Source organism: Sminthopsis crassicaudata, chromosome 4 (genome assembly GCF_048593235.1).
Source record: "Sminthopsis crassicaudata isolate SCR6 chromosome 4, ASM4859323v1, whole genome shotgun sequence".
Taxonomy (NCBI): Eukaryota; Metazoa; Chordata; class Mammalia; order Dasyuromorphia; family Dasyuridae; genus Sminthopsis; species Sminthopsis crassicaudata.
Window position 1 is genome coordinate 141,312,717 of NC_133620.1, and position 18,178 is coordinate 141,330,894.

At 32.7% G+C, this 18,178-nt stretch overlaps 1 protein-coding gene across 22 annotated transcripts in view; it reads left to right on the forward strand.

Annotated features, from left to right (window-relative positions):
• The window catches only part of SYNE1 (spectrin repeat containing nuclear envelope protein 1), a 571,419-nt gene that overhangs the window by 517,540 nt on the left and 35,701 nt on the right, over positions 1-18,178 (forward strand). For 21 of the 22 annotated variants that reach the window (XM_074309511.1, XM_074309493.1, XM_074309505.1 and 18 more), the window contains 2 exons: positions 10,085-10,247; positions 17,307-17,494. In XM_074309511.1, coding sequence (XP_074165612.1) covers positions 10,085-10,247; positions 17,307-17,494 — 351 coding nt within the window. Of the gene's footprint in view, positions 1-4,242; positions 4,380-10,082; positions 10,248-17,306; positions 17,495-18,178 lie in introns of those variants that run through there. The other variant, XM_074309516.1, reaches the window with a different exon arrangement.

The following is an 18,178-nucleotide window of genomic DNA, read 5'->3' on the forward strand; positions in this document are numbered from 1 at the left end:
TATTTTGGTTTATAGTTTTGAAAATTTTTTTGCTTTAGGGGGTATTTTCTCTGCTTCTTATGCTCATAATTTTTCTATTACCTTTATTCTAAAAAGTTGCCCTTTTTCTAATTATCATATGTCAAATTGAATAGCAGCCTGTAGATGGTTAGTTGGTTTTAGGCTTTAATGCCTCATTGGATCCATTTTTTTTCTAAACAACTTCCCAAAGGACATGTTGACCTTCTAAATTTGTTTTTCCATTTCCTTGTCTATCAGTGCATCATTAGACAGTGTATTGGCTGACTAGCAATATCCAGTAATAGTTTTCAGCTGCACAGTATCTGTATCATCTTCAGCTGCATGCAGTCTGCTTTTTATAATGCTGGCTTGTGAATGACCCATTTCTTCCAACTTGTTGGACCTTGTTGATTTTAGCTGCCACTTCTCTGTCCTCCAACTTGTATAACCCAGAACTAAATCTATTAAAAGAGGATTGTAATCTTTTGCATAATTTCTATTATGAATGTTTTGAAAGCTCTATTCACCTCAGGTTACTATAGTTCCAACATTAATGACTCAAGGACATTTGTTGTTATTCATTCACTTGAAAGATTTCTCCTAGCAACCAGAATTATGACCTAGGAAAAGAACATTGGATTGAGTCAGGAGACCGGAGTTGTAATGAATGAATACAGATCATTTACTACATGTCAAGCACAGTGCTAAGTAAACCCTGGGGATACAGATACAACATGGGGGAGTCCATTCCCCCTAGTAATTTATAGTTTTTATGATGGGTGAAATTTACCTCCTTCTACCTCAATTAACAATATAGTTTATATCCAGAAACCTTCATGAACTAAGAAGGGCTCTTTCATTGGGTTTCACAATTAATTGATGAATGTGAAATATAAACAAGATTGAAATATAAACCATATTTCAATACCTTGAGATGAAAACTTCTTTGATTTAAGAAGAGAAAAATGATAAGTAGCTAAATAAACAAACTAGCCACAATATCAGAAGAATTTCAATAATTTCAAAAAAGGAGAACCTAGTAGAGTATGAAGATTTCTTTTACTGAGTCAAATCTTCAAATTTAACCTGAGATCTTTTTTTTTTTTTTTTTTTTTTTTTTTTTTGAGGCTGGGGTTAAGTGACTTGCCCAGGGTCACACAGCTAGGAAGTGTTAAGTGTCTGAGACCAGATTTGAACTCCAGTCCTCCTGAATTCAAGGCTGGTGCTCTATCCACTGCGCCACCTAGCTGCCCCAACCTGAGATCTTGAGAAAGAGTTGTTCTTGGTGGGGAGAGAAGAAGGAAAACAAACTTTTTATACAATGTCTATTATGTGTCAACAATTATTCTAGGTGCATTTTATTCTGCAATTATGCAGAAACTCTATAAATACCATCTTATTTGCTTCTCACAATAAGCCTATGAAGTGTTGTTATTATTATAATTGTTATTATTATCTCAACTTTATTGTTGAGTAAACTGAGGCAGATGCTAAATGACATGCCCAGTTATTTAATCTTCAAGGGTAATAGTTAGATCTACCTATCCTACACTACTTCTCTCCTGGTATCCAATTTTCAAATGCCTTTCAGACATCTTAAATTGGATATCTAGTAGACATCTTAAACCCAACATGTCATCATCATCCCCCTTAAGCCTTCTTTCTTTCTTATTATGATAGAGAGCAGCACATCCCTCCACTCCCTCAGACTTATAACTTAGGAGTCATATTCTATTCCTCACATTTCTCACTATCTTCTTCCTCAATCCGATATAATGTCAAGCCTGTCAATTTCATTTTTGCATCATCTCTCAAGATCTGCGGTAGCTCTGCCCAAGAGTCTTCTCACTCCAAGTCATCTTCCATCTAGCAACTACAGTGACTTTTCCCCAATGCAAATCCAGCCTGTCACACTCACACACCCCACTTGATAAACTTCATGGCTTCCTAAAATCACATTTTGGCTCAAAAGAAAAAAAAAAATTTGTGAAAAGGTGGAGTGAGCTGCCAGGCAAGGTGAATCTTTAAATGAAGGCATTATGACTATTTATGGGAAGCTGGATGCTAAAATGGATAAAGTACTGGATCTGGAATCAGGAAGATGAATCTTTCTGAGTTTAAATCCAACCTCAGACACTTACTAGATGTGTGGCCCCGGCCAAGTCATTTACCCCTATTTGTCTCAGCTTCTTCATGTGTTAAATAAACTGGAGAAGCAAATCATAAACTGCTTCAGTATTTCTGAAAAACTCCAAGAAAACTCCAAATGGGATCATGAAGAGGCTGATGTAATTGAAATAACTGAATAAAACAACAAATTATGACAAATTATCAAAAATGTAAGAAAAAAGTATCAGAATCAGTGACTTCTGAAAACCATTTTTAATATTGAGATCCTGTGATTTTTGAAATGATTAAATTAGTATTATTAAATACTAATAGTATTATTAAATATTAAATAAATATGGTATTACTAAAAAGTGAAAACTTTTAAAAAAGAGGAAAATGGCAATAAAACAAATGAATGAATGGATTTTTGAGAAAGGAAAGTACAAAGATAATTCATTCTTTCAAAAATAAATTAAAAAATAAATCTACCTTGGACATCTACCTTAAACAAAATCAATATATAAAATTTCAATTTTTTGTAAAGAAATTAGAAATCTTCTATGCTGTGGAAAATAATTCATAATAGAATTCCTTTTTCCTAGTAAATTGAAAAATCATTTGATTTGCATGTAACTTTTCAGGAAAATATTCATTGCTCAAAGAGATATTCTTTGTAAATTGGTGTCTTTACTAAGTACATTTTCTCCTAAAAATAAATAAATAAATAAATGAAAAACTCTTTAATTTGAAGACATTTGAAGAAGTTTATATAGTAATGAGATGTGTATAATATATCATTTTCATTTTGCTCTCACTTTTCTTCAGTGGCCCTATTTTTCAGGATTTCTTACAGAGCTGGTCATATAGTACCATTGAGTAAATAGTTTGATTTATTGGTTAAACACATATAAATCAGCAAAGGTTGTTGGTTTTGCTTTAGAGTTCTCAAATTCTAGGCTGTATGATCATTACTAAGGTACATCCCTTCCTTCCTATCTTAACCATTTTTCTGCTTCTTTTTCTTGTCTTTCTCTTCTCCTTAAATTGTAAGCTCCTTAAAAGCGATGACCTTTTTTGTTTGGTGACTGGTCAGATAGAGGTTGAAGAGATGCTGACCTCCTGTGTGAATAACTTAATCTCTTTAGACTTCAGTTTTCTCATTAATAACATAAAAAAGTTTACAAAGTCTCCGAGATTTCTTGCTGCTCCAGGGCTATAATGCTTTGTTTCCTTGAATTGTTTGTTCCTTTCTTAGGCCACTAATTTCAAACTGATTCTTTCAACTGGCCTTTCCCAGTTTAAGCTGCCAAAAGGCCTAAGATATTTTAAAGGAAAAAGCAAAAATAGAGCAGTATCCTTATTCTTATTCCTACATTCTTTTTTTTTTTTAAGGCAGAGACTTTGTGCTTTCCAGTGTTTTTTCCCTATTTCCCTATCTTTCTTGTTATTTGGACCCTACAGTCTTCCAGACAAATGTTTAAATTTAATTTGCATTATTAACATTTTCCACATCACCTCTTTAAGTCTAGACAATTGATTAAACAAGTCCTGAATTTTAGGGTTCACCAGTTTCCCAGGTGTAAATTTTCATATTAAAAATTTTAACAATCAACTCAGGTCTGTAAAGCCTGTTGAAGCCGGTTCAAGCCCCATCCCTTTTTAGTTTTATAAACAAGAAAGAAAAAGAGCAGACAATACTTGCTATCTAATCTAATTTTTTTTTCTTTTCTTACCCTTTGTGTATTGGATTGATTTCTCTTTTCAAAAAGTTTTTCCTAATTTAGAGAAAACATTGAAAATATAAATTCTGTCGATAAGCAAGAATCTATGTATTACTGGTTTGTAAGCATTATCTTTCCTAGCTATCTTTCCTTTGGGCTATAAGACTCCCACAGCTTTCAGATTACACTGAGCTCTTTTTTTTTTTCCCTTACACTCATGGCCTACATTCCAGGAGATCAACCCTGGCACATGTTGATGAATGTAAGTTTTATTTAGAAACATGACCACTTGTCACTGCTCAGTCTCATGTCATTAGACAGAAGCTATCAACATTTGTCTACACTGAACATTTTGATTCTTCTGTGCATTTGTAAAGGAAAAAAAAATCATATACATGCAATCTCTATAGGTTTTTGGTCTGCATGGTGTTACTTTTGGCAGTGGAAGTTTTCATGGTGGTGTTTCAGGATTTGTGTACCGTGAGGATGGCAGAGGACGGCAGTGTGGATTCAGATCTCCCAGATTGTAACTGCGATGTCACAAGGCAGGAATCTACTTGAGTTTCTTTCATTGTGCATAGTTTTCATGGTTCTGTGTATAGTTTATAGGACACTAGCTAGCCACTATCATCATTCCATAATTGTTTTGTGCCAAGGTTTAATAGAAAATGATTAGTATGAGGAGATTGCCACATAGATGTAATTCTGGAAAATAGTTTTGTTTTGTTTTTTAAGTTTATCCATAACAGAAATGAAACTAAGTGAAAATGTTAATGGTGGTTATTATAAGTGGTTATTTCAAGTTATTTCAGTACTGTATGTGTCATGCAAAGAGTATGACTATTGTAAAGAGTCTTGGACATGAAGTAAAAATTCATAAAAAATACCCTAACAACTATTTAAAGCATGGGGTCTTGATGTAAGCAAAATCCAACTTTAACCAAGGAAAGAGAATTTTTGCAACCATGAAACGCAGATCTAGTAATGTTTCCTAATTATAAGAAGGGACTAGAAAAATTATTTCTTGTTGTGAGGATTGAATAGAGGACAGTGTTTGTATTGCATCCTATATTTTTTATTATATTTCATTAAAGTTTTAATTCTTTAAACTATTATCCAGCTTTGTGAACTGTTGTTTATATATTTTTTAATAAATCTAGGGTGAATAATGTGAAGAATTAAATAATCATGTAACATTGTACAAATATTTATTTATAATTTGTTCAAGTTCTTTCTTTTAAGTTTTTGTAAAAATCCTTTTTCTATTTTAACATGCCATCCCAAATTAGAAATTTCTAAATTGTATTATTAAATATGATACTATGGTATTTGAATTTCCTATCTTTATTTATGATCAAAGGGAAAAACAAAATAATAAAATTTTAATAAGTCCAAAATTTTGGATTTAAGAAAAGTGATGAACTTTAATAGCTAATATGCACACTTTAAAATGTGGACATGTTAGCAAATTAAAGAATTGACTTAAAATTATAATATTTTCCTTCCTAAGCCAGGTCAAGCCCCCAAGCTAAACTTAGAGCTATGAGAGGATAGCTATAAGCAAGCTACAAGGGGCTTATGGATTTATCAGCCTTGCTAAATTTACTGAGCTAAATGACATCTCTAAGTATCTATTTTGATTGTAATCCTGGAAGCCACCACAATGAATGTCCTCCAAATTTCTTAGTCTGATATACAGGTAAAAATACTTGATTTTTTTTTTCAAATAATTTGCTTTATAAAAGCACTGAAATGTAAATGTGAGGCCTATCTTTATCTTTAAAAAATAATGCCTATCCTGGAGGAAATTTGGAGGAAATTAGATAAAACATTTCCCCCTAAAACTGAATGTATTATGCCATCAACAGTAACATAGACTTGAATTTAGTGTGGAAAAAAGAACCCCTTGGGTCAGGTACATGGCATAATGGATAGAGCATTGACCCTGAAGTCAAATTTGCCCTTAGACACTTAACACCTCTTAGCTGTGTGACCTTGGGCAAGTCACTTAATTGCCTCAAGGAAAAAAAAAAAAAAAGAGAGAGAAAGAACCCCTTCAACATGTATTCCTTCATCCGTGTGTGTGTGTGTGTGTGTGTGTGTGTGTGTGTGTGTTTTGATCATTCTTGTCTTTTCTGGAATCATGTTTATTTTAAAGAGGAGCTTGTCCCTGAAAGACCCAGTGAATAAACATTTCACAGTACCATGATGCCTTCAACAACTTGCATGATCACTGCCTGCCAATAGCTTTTATGCAGAACTGAACCACTAAAAAACAATGATAGTCCCTGTATATTTAAGAAGATTACATTCTACTTGAGCAATACAACTTCTCAGAGAAACAAATTCTTTGTACAGTTCTGTACATAATTTGTATATAATTTCTAATTTCTTTAATGATTGGGGTGCCTGAGGAAAGACCTCATGTAAAAAATAATTTCTGAGCTCTACCTTAAAGGAAGGTAGGACTTTTTTCTGATACAGGGGTAAAGACAGAGTGTCTTTGACAAAAAGGGAATACTTGTATAAAAGCATGGAAACCAGAGATAGCACATTGTATGTGGGGAACCAACCATCAGGCTAATTTTATTTCTGTTCAATCATTTTTTAGTCATTTCGAAATTTTCATGAACCCAGTTAGGGTTTTGTTTGTTTTGGGGTTTTTTGGGCAAAAATACTGGAGTGGTTTTCCATTCACTTCTCAAGCTCATTTTACAGATAATAAAACTGAGGCAATCAGAACTGAGTAAGTTGGCAAGGGTCACACAACCACTAAGTGTCTGACACTGAGTCTTCTTAATTCTAGTATTGGTACTGCATTCCTTATTCCACTTAGCTTCCCAGACCAGTTTTTAGTGAAATGGAAAATATGTGAACAGAAGTTATATTAAACAAGACTGGAAAGGTAGGTGGAAGCCATTTTATGGAGAACTTTTTGAACTTATATTTTTGAACTTTGCATATTTATGGTAGTAGAAGTCTAGTGGATTTTGAATCAAACAATCTATTAATACAAAGCCAAATTAGACTTTTTATAAAACCATACAGATAACAAAGGTTATAGTATCATAAATTTGGTGATATCAAGGCCACTCCCCTCATTTTACAAATGAGAAAGCTGATGCCCAAAAAGATAAAAAGACTTACCTTAGATCATACAGATAGGAGTAATATGTGGTAGAGCTGAAATTTGAAACCATATCTTCTGATTTGGAATTTGGTGCTTCTCACCATTCAGAATGGCACCTAATTACTTTTTCTTTAAATTATAAATATTATGTTTTGCAGCTTTGTACTTATCAGGCATTCAAACTGAATTTCATCAATTATTGGCACTCAACAGAAATAACAACTTTTAGAAACCTGAATGAGCTCTATATATAAACGCATAGGAAAATTTTCAAGAGAATGAAAAACACAAGCACTTGGGGGCAGGACACAGTCTGTGCTTTTAAACCTGTTTAGAGAAGTCTCTCATGAATGAATCACAGTAACTCATACTGCAAAGCTATGATTTCCATTTCCTGAAAATGCAAAATGCAGTGGATAATGACTGTACTCTGAAAAAAATAAATTGCATTTTTTAGTTCAAAGTAAATCTCAACCTATACAGTTAGTCACACAAGGGTTATAGGTGGTTAAAAGTATAACAAAAGCATAACAAACATTCATTTTTTGGTGTGCTTTATTTATGAAGAAAAGGAATATAGAAAACTTAATGGAAGTTTTTTCTTCAATTTCTATATTTGCTAAAATTAAATTATGCTCCAGTTATATTTTTCAATCTAGATACATCTTGAATAATTATTAAATAAGCTGTTTCTTTGAATACATTTGAAGAAGAAAACAAATCCTTTGTCTTCATTATCAAACTTTTCCACCAGATATGGTTTTAGCAGCTATTGTATTTACCTTTACCCCTAATAAAATGGTTTAGATTGGAACTTACAAAGGTCCTATCTTTGTTATTTCAAATTAAGTCTTAAGGGTGAGATTATTGTTATCTGGTTAACTTAATTAAAGCATTCTCTAAATGTAATGGGCTTCATTCCTCTATGAGAGATACCTGGCTACATACTATGTCTTGAACTTTGGTCAACTCTCCTGAAACTGTGTGTCTGAGGCCATCAGGAGGACCGGGCAAAATAGATTACTACCAGGTTCTAGTGGGAAAGCAATTCAATCACGAATAAAGTGGTATCAGTATCATCAGGGTTTTTTTGATAAAGCACAACACATTCAATAAAATAGATTTTGAAAAACTGAACTTTGAAAGGAAAACATTTAGATCATGAAAAAAGGATAGTTTAATGCCATTAGAATCAACTTGAATTGTAATAAAAACATTAATACTACATTTGAGCAATTGTTAGTAAATCTAAAATTTCAAATCATTTAAATTTTTACAGAATTACTAGAATATTTCCCATGAAAAATAAAGCATGCTCATAATCTCAGCTTTTTCAACATGTAGAAATACTCAGATGTTTTTATTTTAATTTATTCTTTTTTTTTCTGGATCTATGAATTCATTGTTAGAGGTAACATCTTGTGAGAAAACTACCAATCTGCAACTATTCGGTACTAAGAGGTTAAGTGAGTTGTTCAGGGCCACATAACTATTATATATCAAGAGACAGGACTAAAACTCCTATCATTCTATCCTTTAGGAAAGCTCTTAATTCACTATGACACATACATTATTATTTTAAACAACAAAATTTAGCTTAAATTGAGAACTACCACAAAACTGGAAAGTCTAAAAAGATTATCTTTATTTTATTTTATTGCCAAATTAGTACTATAACAGAGCTCTTTTAGTTTTGGTGGCAATGTTTTTGTTGTTGTTGTTTGTTTACTTTCAAGTCCTATGGTTAACTTGAAGGATTGAGGCTGCCTATAGACCAAGCACAATGAGGTAGCTTGCCTATCAATCAGGTTCACAAAATACTAATATAACTTCTTTCCCATTCTCGACTTGCATTTCTGGAAGCAAAAAAGTCTGTAATGAAATATGGCTGAAAGTTATTGCCATATTAGCCTTCCTATGCTATGCCCCAGTTTCATGCAAGAACTGTTGTGCACCACATATATAAAAGATACCTGTTATCCTTGAAATGTTAGGGAGAATTACAAGTCTCTCACTTCTAGTTGAACTTTACAAAAAACTGGTTGTGCGATCCTGGTATTAGAAATTCCAGTTAACAACTTCTAAAAATGCTCTTATTCTTGATATGGTACAATATTATCACATAGAAGGCATGCTTATTATTATTATTATTTAATTCTTTTCCTTACGTATTCAGGAAATGAGTAAAAAAAAAGTCTCTACGTCTCCTTTTCACATGTGTTAAATGCATGGCTATACTGTATTTGATCAAAAGATAAAAAGATTTGGAATCAACTTTTGCAAGTTTAAAGAAATGTTATAGAGCTAGCCCCTTATCTTGGGATATTTTATCAAATTAGTGAGCTATAATAAGTCAGAAGACAAGAACTGAAGTTTTGACATGATTGTTTTTTAGCATTAGATAAAATAGTTAGCCTCTCTAAGTTTTGTGAAGATCAAATTTGAGAAATTGTATATAAATGATTTGTAAATCAAATAATATCGCTAAATGACACTATAATTTTGGTATTGAGAAGGTACACACACACACATACACACAAATACCTTACAGCTTCTATTCCTCTCTAAGAACAGTGCTAAAAGTGATTTAATGGCAGTAGATGGAATGACATATGTGAAATTTGAATTTTAAAAGTACATTTGACTAACATACTTTTGACATTTGACATTAGTCAAATACTTGATAGATGTTCAAACAAAATGGTATATTGTATGACAGTGGTGCATAATATTACATTTGTTTTGTCCTCTAAAATAAGCTTTTCAGTATTAATGTTTGCTTACTGAGACATATCCCACTAAATTAAAACTTCTGGTTTTAGAATAGTTATAATATGTGAAGCACTATATGAATATGTAATCTGAATCTGTGATACTCAGTATGACTATCAAAATGTAATCTAACATGTATCATATGTATAATGCAGTTATTATGTTCTCTGGATTTAGACATAATTTTGCATTGAAATTTGGTTGTTGGGGAGGGGATAGAGTGGGTGAGGGAATGAAATGTTGATGTGCAAAGGATTTCAGAGGGCCAAATAGCCCTTGCTTATAGTTATGTGAAAATGATGTCTAAATGGAGCACTTTAATGACGTTCAATCTTCTGGTTTCTTCTAATAGGGTGAAAAAGCTCAAGGAGACCCTGGTGGCTGTGCAGCAGCTGGACAAGAATATGAGCAGCCTCAGATCCTGGCTGGCACACATTGAATCAGAGTTAGCTAAGCCTATTGTCTATGACTCCTGTGACTCTGAGGAGATACAAAAGAAACTTAATGAGCAGCAGGTATAATTTAAATATATTAAAGGGAAGAAAGAAGAGTTTTGTTGGATTTTTGTTGTTGTTGTTTGCTTGTTTTGTTTTGTAAATTCCAAAATGATCCTGGACAGGGCCGGTGGAAAGGTGATGATACAAAGAAAACCCAATAAAGTGAAAGCTTGGGTCAATAGCACCTCCCTACCATTCCTTCCTTTGACCACATAGGATATCATACCCTCACCTAAGATACTTTTAAAATCACTTTTTTCTTTTTTTTTTTTTTTTTTTTTTTTTTTAACCTCTGTAACTCTCACAAGATATCTTTCAGTTTATCGGCTAGATTTCTTTCTTAAGGACATGTCTTACATCAAAACTAATCTGATTCTCATTGGCCACTAATAGGTCACGATCCCACTTGATTATTGTTTAGGTCCCAATTGATTCAAATTGAATGTAAATAGCAATCATTTCTCCTTTTGCCAGAAATCCTGAGGGTCTTCATCTCCCAAATTTATTTATTTATTTAGATTTTTTTTTTTGACTAGGTGAAAGAGGATATTTTTTGCCTCAATTGCTACCTTAGTCACTGAATAGTTGTAGCTTCAGTGAAACTGAGACTTGTTGAAGATCTTTATTTGAAAAGACCAATATATCCCAAGGCATCCAGGGCCATTTGTAGTCCTCTTAATCTATATCTTGCCCCTAGACCCAAAGGGGAAAGTGAGTCAGGTGACCTTGCATAGCCCTCCCTCATTTATATCCAATTCACTTACGTATTAAGGCATCATCTCTCTGACTTCACAGTCCTCTTTGAGAATGAAGGACGAACAATTACAACTAAGTAGAGAAAGTTTTACAAGACAAAATGCACTTTATAGTATCATTGTTTGGTTTCAATTATCTTTGTCACTGGAACTATAAAGGGCAGCCCATTGATTTCTTCTCCATTGGAAGGTGAGGTATGTCTGTTGTGAACCATGCAAAAGGATACTTGCTTTATTTGTTTTTGCATCTCCATCCCACTTCCAAAAACTTAAAAAGCAGTCTTTTATTCCTTTCAAGGTTTAGAGAAAAATTTAAATATAATCAGGATCAAAAGTTTTTATGCTTGTTGTTCCTAAGAGTGAATTTGTTTATGCAAGAATTTTTGCATAAATTATATTTATGCTACCAGATACTTTCTTGAAGGCAGCATTTTGTAATGAAAAGAACACTGCACTTGGAATAAGGAAGACTGAAGTTCAAACTGCCTTAGGTACTTACTATCAATGTGACTTTGGGTAAATCCTTTACATCAGGTTATTTCTATTTTTATTTTTCCACATAAAATGAGAAAGTTGGATTCAATGTTCTCTAAGATTTCTTCCAGTTCTAACTCTGACCCTTTGACTTTATAATATACTATTAATATACACACAACAAATCTGGCATTTAGCATTAAAATGTAAGATTGAATCATGCAATGATTAAAAGAAGTTAAGTCAATTTTCAGTATTAATAAAATTTTCTTTATTATTTTATGAAATATAAGTATATATCAAATCTTGGCATCCTCCTTGTTGGGAAGGGACCCCAAAAGGTTGGGGTCACAGATTAGTGTTGTGAGGAGTCTCAAAGAATTTGCAGGCTTGAACTCATTTCCACATCAAGAAGGCAAAGTTTATTGTAATTGTAATGCCATTTGAAGTGGTCTAAATTCTAAGAGAATTTAGTAAAGAAACAGAAGCAAGAAGACACATTTATCTAGTCCTTCATGTTATAAATATGCTAATTTTTTTCATTTTATTATAGCTTTTTATTGACAAACATATATATGCATGGGTAATTTTTCAACACTGATCCTTGCAAAATTTTCTGTTCCAACTTTTCCCTTCCTTCCTTTTACTCCCTCCCTTAGATGGCAGGTATTCCCATATATGTTGAATATGTTAAAGTATATGTTAAATACAATATATATGTACATATTTGTACCTACAGTTGTCTTGCTGCACAACAAAAATCAGATTTAGAAAGAAGGTAAAAATAACCTGAGAAGAAAGACAAAAATGCAAGCAAACAATAATAGAAAGAGTAGAAATGCTATGTTGTGGTCCACACTCATTTCCCAGTGTTCTTTCTCTGGGTGTAGCTGGTTCTGTTCATTACAGATCAATTGGAACTATTTTGGATCCTCTCATTGTTGAAGATAGCCACTTTCATCAGAATTGATCCTCATATAGTAGTGTTGTTGAAGTGTATAATGATCTCCTGGTTCTGCTCATTTAACTTAGGATCAGTTCATGTAAGTCTCTCCAAGCTTCTCTGTATTCATCCTGGTGGTCATTTCTTACAGAACAATAATATTCTATAACATTAATATACCATAATTTACTCAACCATTCTCCAATTTATGGGCATCCATTCAATTTCCAGTTTCTAGCTACAATGAAAAGGGCTGCCCACAAACATTGTTGCATATATGGGTCCCTTTCCTTTCTTTAAGATCTCTTTGGGATATAAGTCCAGTAGTAACACTTCTGGATCAAAGGATATGCACAGTTTGATAACTTTTTGAGTATAGTTCCAAATTGCTCTCCAGAATGGTTGGATCCATTCACAACTCCACCAACAATGCATTAGTGTCCCAGTTTTCCCACAGCCCCTCCAACATTCATAATTATCTTTTCCTGTCATCTTAACCAATTGGAGAGGTGTGTAGTGGTATCTCTGAATTGTCTTAATTTTCATTTCTCTGATCAATAATGATTTGGAACACTCTTTCATATGAGTAGAAATAGTTTCTATTTCACCATCTGAAAATTGTTTATTCATATCCTTTGACCATTTTAGATATGCTAATTTCGTGGCCAGAGGTAGAACCAAGGAATGGTCTCTGGAATTTACTTCACTGACCAACAGATTATCCATCTAACAATCAGCAATGAATTGAAGAGTGGTCCATTCACTGTTATCTCAGGAGTTTGATTTGTGGGACTATCCTGAGGCCAGAAGACTTTAGAATCAGATAGATTGTTTTAAAAAAAAAAAATACAGTAGTTGGGATAGTTGTTAGAACAACCTGAGAAGGTTGGGTGTGGGGACCTTGGTCATAAACTCCAAAGCCAAAGGACTTTAGAGTCACTGACAGATTGTTGGAATAGAAGCCCCCTAGGGTCATTAACCCCTAGGGTTAATGTTATTTCTGTCTCCCCTAAAAGCTATATCACATCACTGATACTTGTTCATCTTTATATCTAATATTTTTTCTCTCCTGAGGCTGGGGTTAAGTGACTTGCCCAGGGTCACACAGCTAGGAAGTGTTAAGTTTCTGAGACCAGATTTGAACTCGGGTCCTCCCGAATTCAAGGCTGGTGCTCTATCCACTGTACCACCTAGCTGCCCCCGAAGGCTTTATATTTCTAGCAGAAATATTTACATTTAATTCTAGTTTCAGTAGGAAGTCACTGAAGATTTTTGCATAGCATAATCATATAGTGAGATTTATAATTTAAAATTATAGGTCCCACAACTATGTGGAGTCTTTATTGGAAAAGAAAGAGACTCAGAAGCAGAGAGGTCAATAATTTGACCTGATAATCCCCAGAGTATATCTAGTTACACTTCATCTTATAGTTAATGGTATAACCCTGAGAGTTTGGGGATATCTTTCCAGTAAGATGACTCATTAGCTCCAATCCTATAGTGTTCTCCCTAACACTAATCAACCTGGGAATGTTTGTTTAAGTTAGAAAATAAAAGACTGAAGGGGGAAATAATAGTTCTTTCAAGTAAATCATTTGCCAAGGAAACGCTAAAGTTAGTCATATTTTGTCAAAGACAGATCATAAATATTTAAAATAATTTAATAAACAACTCCATGCTTACAGAAAACTAACTGATAAATTGTATGCTCAGAATTTTAATTAGATTTTTATTTCTTTAATAAGTGTGTGCTTACATAGTTATTTCAAAGATAATTTTTTCCAATTAAGCAAATTTAAATATTTTATTATTTTTTTATTTTATTTTTTTTATTTTATTTTATATTTATTTTATTTTATTAATGCAAAGTTTTATGCCATGTACACAAGCATTTAATAATTATTTGTTGATTTGATATTAATTTTTTTCTTAATTTTATATGGACTTTTAGTAACTGAGAAGTGATTAAATGACTTACCCAGTGTTAATACCACTAGTAATTATCTAAGGCAAGATTCAGATTCAGGTCTTCCTGAGTCCAAGTTCAGTTCTTTTTTTTTTAAATTAATTTTATAATTATAATTTTTTGATTACATATGCATGGGTAATATTTTTACAACATTATCCCTTGTACTCACTTCAAGTTCAGTTCTGTATCATCTATACCAATTAGTTATTTCATAGGATTTAGAATTGGAAAGAACTTTAATCCATCCATATCTTTATTATTCCATCCATCTATCACTCAATTGATCAATCAACTTATGTTATTAAGGAAACAGAGGCCCAAGAAGGTTGAATTGCCCATGAATTGGAGCTGCTCAGTGTGGTCACACATTAGACTTTTTTAAACTAAGAGTAGTATTACTTGGATTGAGTTGAATCATTCAGGGCTCACTAGTTTCACTCTCTACCTTTGGAAAAGGCAGTAGGAATTCAGAAGATTGGAACAGGATTGTTACAGTAGGGTAACTATGTAATCAGATCAGTTTCATGTACACAACAGTTCTACCTAGAATATTACAACATTGGAATAAAATGAAATTAACAAGAATTCAACAAATTAACAATTTAATAAGACCAAAGAACCTTAATTAATTGAGCAATTTAATAAGATCAAATTTTGCAGATGGGGTCACAATTGTCTCTTTCATCTGAATTATATGCCGGATTATATGTTATGGTGGGCAAATTATATTAATAGATCATGCTTTCTTTCTCTCCCAACCCATTGATATTCCAAACTATTACATTAAAGTATGATGGAAAAAAATTTGTCATACAAATGATTTGTAATTTCTTTTCTTTTTCCCTATCTATATACACATTATTGAAATCTCTGTAATACATTGATTGATGAGAAATAATATATTTGGAAGAACTGATAAAAATGAGTTAGCTGAATCTATTTCTCCACCTGTCAAATGAGAACACTTGTAATATTAAAAACCTACACTGATTCAGCTTTTTAAAGATTTTCAAAGAACTTTCCTCAAAATAGTATTATGAAATAGGTAGTTACACATATATCTACTCCCATTTTACAGTTGAGGAAACAGGTTTACAAAATAATGATGTATCTTTGGACAAGCAGCTCATTAATTTCAGAGATCTGATTTAAACTTATATCTATCTTCTGACCCCAAAGATTTATGCCAAGTTTAGTTATCTTTTTACCATGCATACATCATTGAATTGTAGTGAAAAAGTATTTAAACTACTATGATTCATAAGAGACGGCAATTATCTCTGTGTGTGTGTATGTGTATATTGTTTTAAGAAGGATCCTAGTTCCCACCTGACTGAAGATAGCTTCACAATACAAAATGGTTAAAACCACCTCCTACCTATCTGTCCATCCATCCATCTACTCATTCATCCATGCTTCTATTCTTTCTTTCTTCCTTCCTTCTTCCTCCTTCCTTCCTCCTCCCTCCCTTCCTTCCTTCCTCCTTCCCTTCCTCCCTTCCTTCCTTCCTCCTTCCCTTCCTTCCTTCCTTCCTTCCTTCCTTCCTTCCTTCCTTCCTTCCTTCCTTCCTTCCTTCCTTCCTTCCTTCCTTCCTTCCTCCCTCCCTCTATCTTTTTCTCTCTCTCTTTCTCTCTCTCTTTCTTACTTTTTTCTTTCTTTCTTTCTTTCTTTCTTTCTTTCTTTCTTTCTTTCTTTCTTTCTTTCTTTCTTTCTTTCTTTCTTTCTTTCTTTCTTTCTTTCTTTCTTTCTTTCTTTTTCTTTCTTTCTTTCTCTCTCTCTTTCTTTCTTCTTTCTTTCTTTCTCTCTCTCTTTCTCTTTCTTTCTTTCTTTCTCATTCTCTGTTTCTCTTTCTTTCTCTCTTTTTTTTCTTTCTATCTCTATATATAGCTATTACACTGTATTGTGTTGAGTTGTACATTTATGTTTGCAGTGTACAACTATTTGTCTCTCATCTAGTTACCTTTGAGTGAATTACTGAAAAAAGTATCTAGGAAGCATATGCTATTTGTCAAGTACTTATGCCTAAAAATAAGAAAGAAAAATCTTTGTTCTTAAAGAGTTTGTAATTTAATTGCAGGAGATAGTACACATAAAATAGTACACAGAAAATATATTTTATTTGAGAGTAATATATTCTACCAATCTCTCAAAATTATTTAAGCCTTTAAAAATTATATATGTAAATATGTTTTGTTGTGTCATTTCAGTCATGTCCAACTCTCCAGGACTCCATTTTGGGTTTTCTTGACAGAGATACTGGGATAGTTTGTCATTTCTTTTTCCAGTTCATTTTATAGATGAGGAAGCTGAGGCAAATAGGGTTTAGTGACTTGCCCAGAGTGACATAGCTTGTGTCTGATGCCATATTTGAATTCAGGAAGATGACAATATGTAGTAAAAATGACTGAACTCAGAAATTATTCTTTCAAATATATGCAGATCTCTAAAATGTAGAGTATCTTCTTTACCATATCACACTATAGGTGTTGGAAATAAATGTAGTTTATCCTACATATGTACACATAGATCATTTTAAAGTTTGAATTAGTTTAGGGAAAGGTGTCCCTGATTTATACTTGCCTTGCAACTTATATATATCTATTGAGTTCTGAAAATACATTTTAGTGTCTTGTCTTTAATATTATCAACAACATTCCCAGTTTAAAATTACTTTCTTTCAATAATCCAGTAAAATGTCATAAATTGTGTTTTTATTTTCCCTCTGCTTCTCTGTAGCTTTCAAAATGCTACCTCTTAACCCTTGGTTCTTAGTGACTGTATGCACATAAAATTTTCAAAGGGAAAAACTCAATCAGATAAATCTACAGATAGTTGTTGAATGTTCATTATGTTAAAAAGTACCAAGTTTTGTCAGGTGCCGCATTTACATGCATGTCCTTTGATTTTTGACTGAAGCATGATATGTTCACCTCTAGGAACTTCAAAGAGACATAGAGAAACACAGCACTGGTGTTGCATCAGTACTGAATTTGTGTGAGGTACTTCTCCATGACTGTGATGCATGTGCTACTGAATCAGAATGTGACTCCATTCAGCAGGCAACACGCAACCTAGACAGAAGATGGAGAAATATCTGTGCAATGTCTATGGAAAGGAGACTCAAGTAAGCAGGCTGTTTAATTGTTTTAAAAAAGAGAGATAGGGAAATAACCCAATCCACTCATACACAATATTTTGTGTAAAAATATGTCACTATTCCATAATGCTTGCAATACTAGAAAATATTCTTGATTCCTCAATTTTACCCTAGTCTAAAGTGGGGCTGGTAATAATATGAGCATGCAAAAAGGAATAGAACTTTACAAACTATGTTATGACTTCCTTATCTAGATAATTTAAATTCGGAAAAATGTGATTTTGCCAAAAGGATTTTGTTAAAAAGTAACATTTACTTATTAACAATGAAAATGTAACAAATTGAAGATGATTTATCTCCCAATTATTTAAAGTACTTAAAAATATCAAAGTGGTGAGAAAAGAGTGGAATGATTTTAAACACATTTCAATGCTCTCTGGTCAGCTGTGCTATGAAAACTGATTGGTTGCAAAAACATCCATTTTGTGAGGGGGTGGTAATTTTATGTTGGACTGCAATTCTCAAACCTTATTTTTATTTCATTAGAATACTGGCATATATATAAACTATAAAATATGGTGTTGTATTTATAAATCTTTTATACAGACTCAATGGAGCTCATGTTTCTTGCTTACAGTATTGTATTCTACAAATTCTAAATCCAGGCTTCAGGACATAGAAAAAAAAAAAAAAAAAAAAAAAAACGCACAC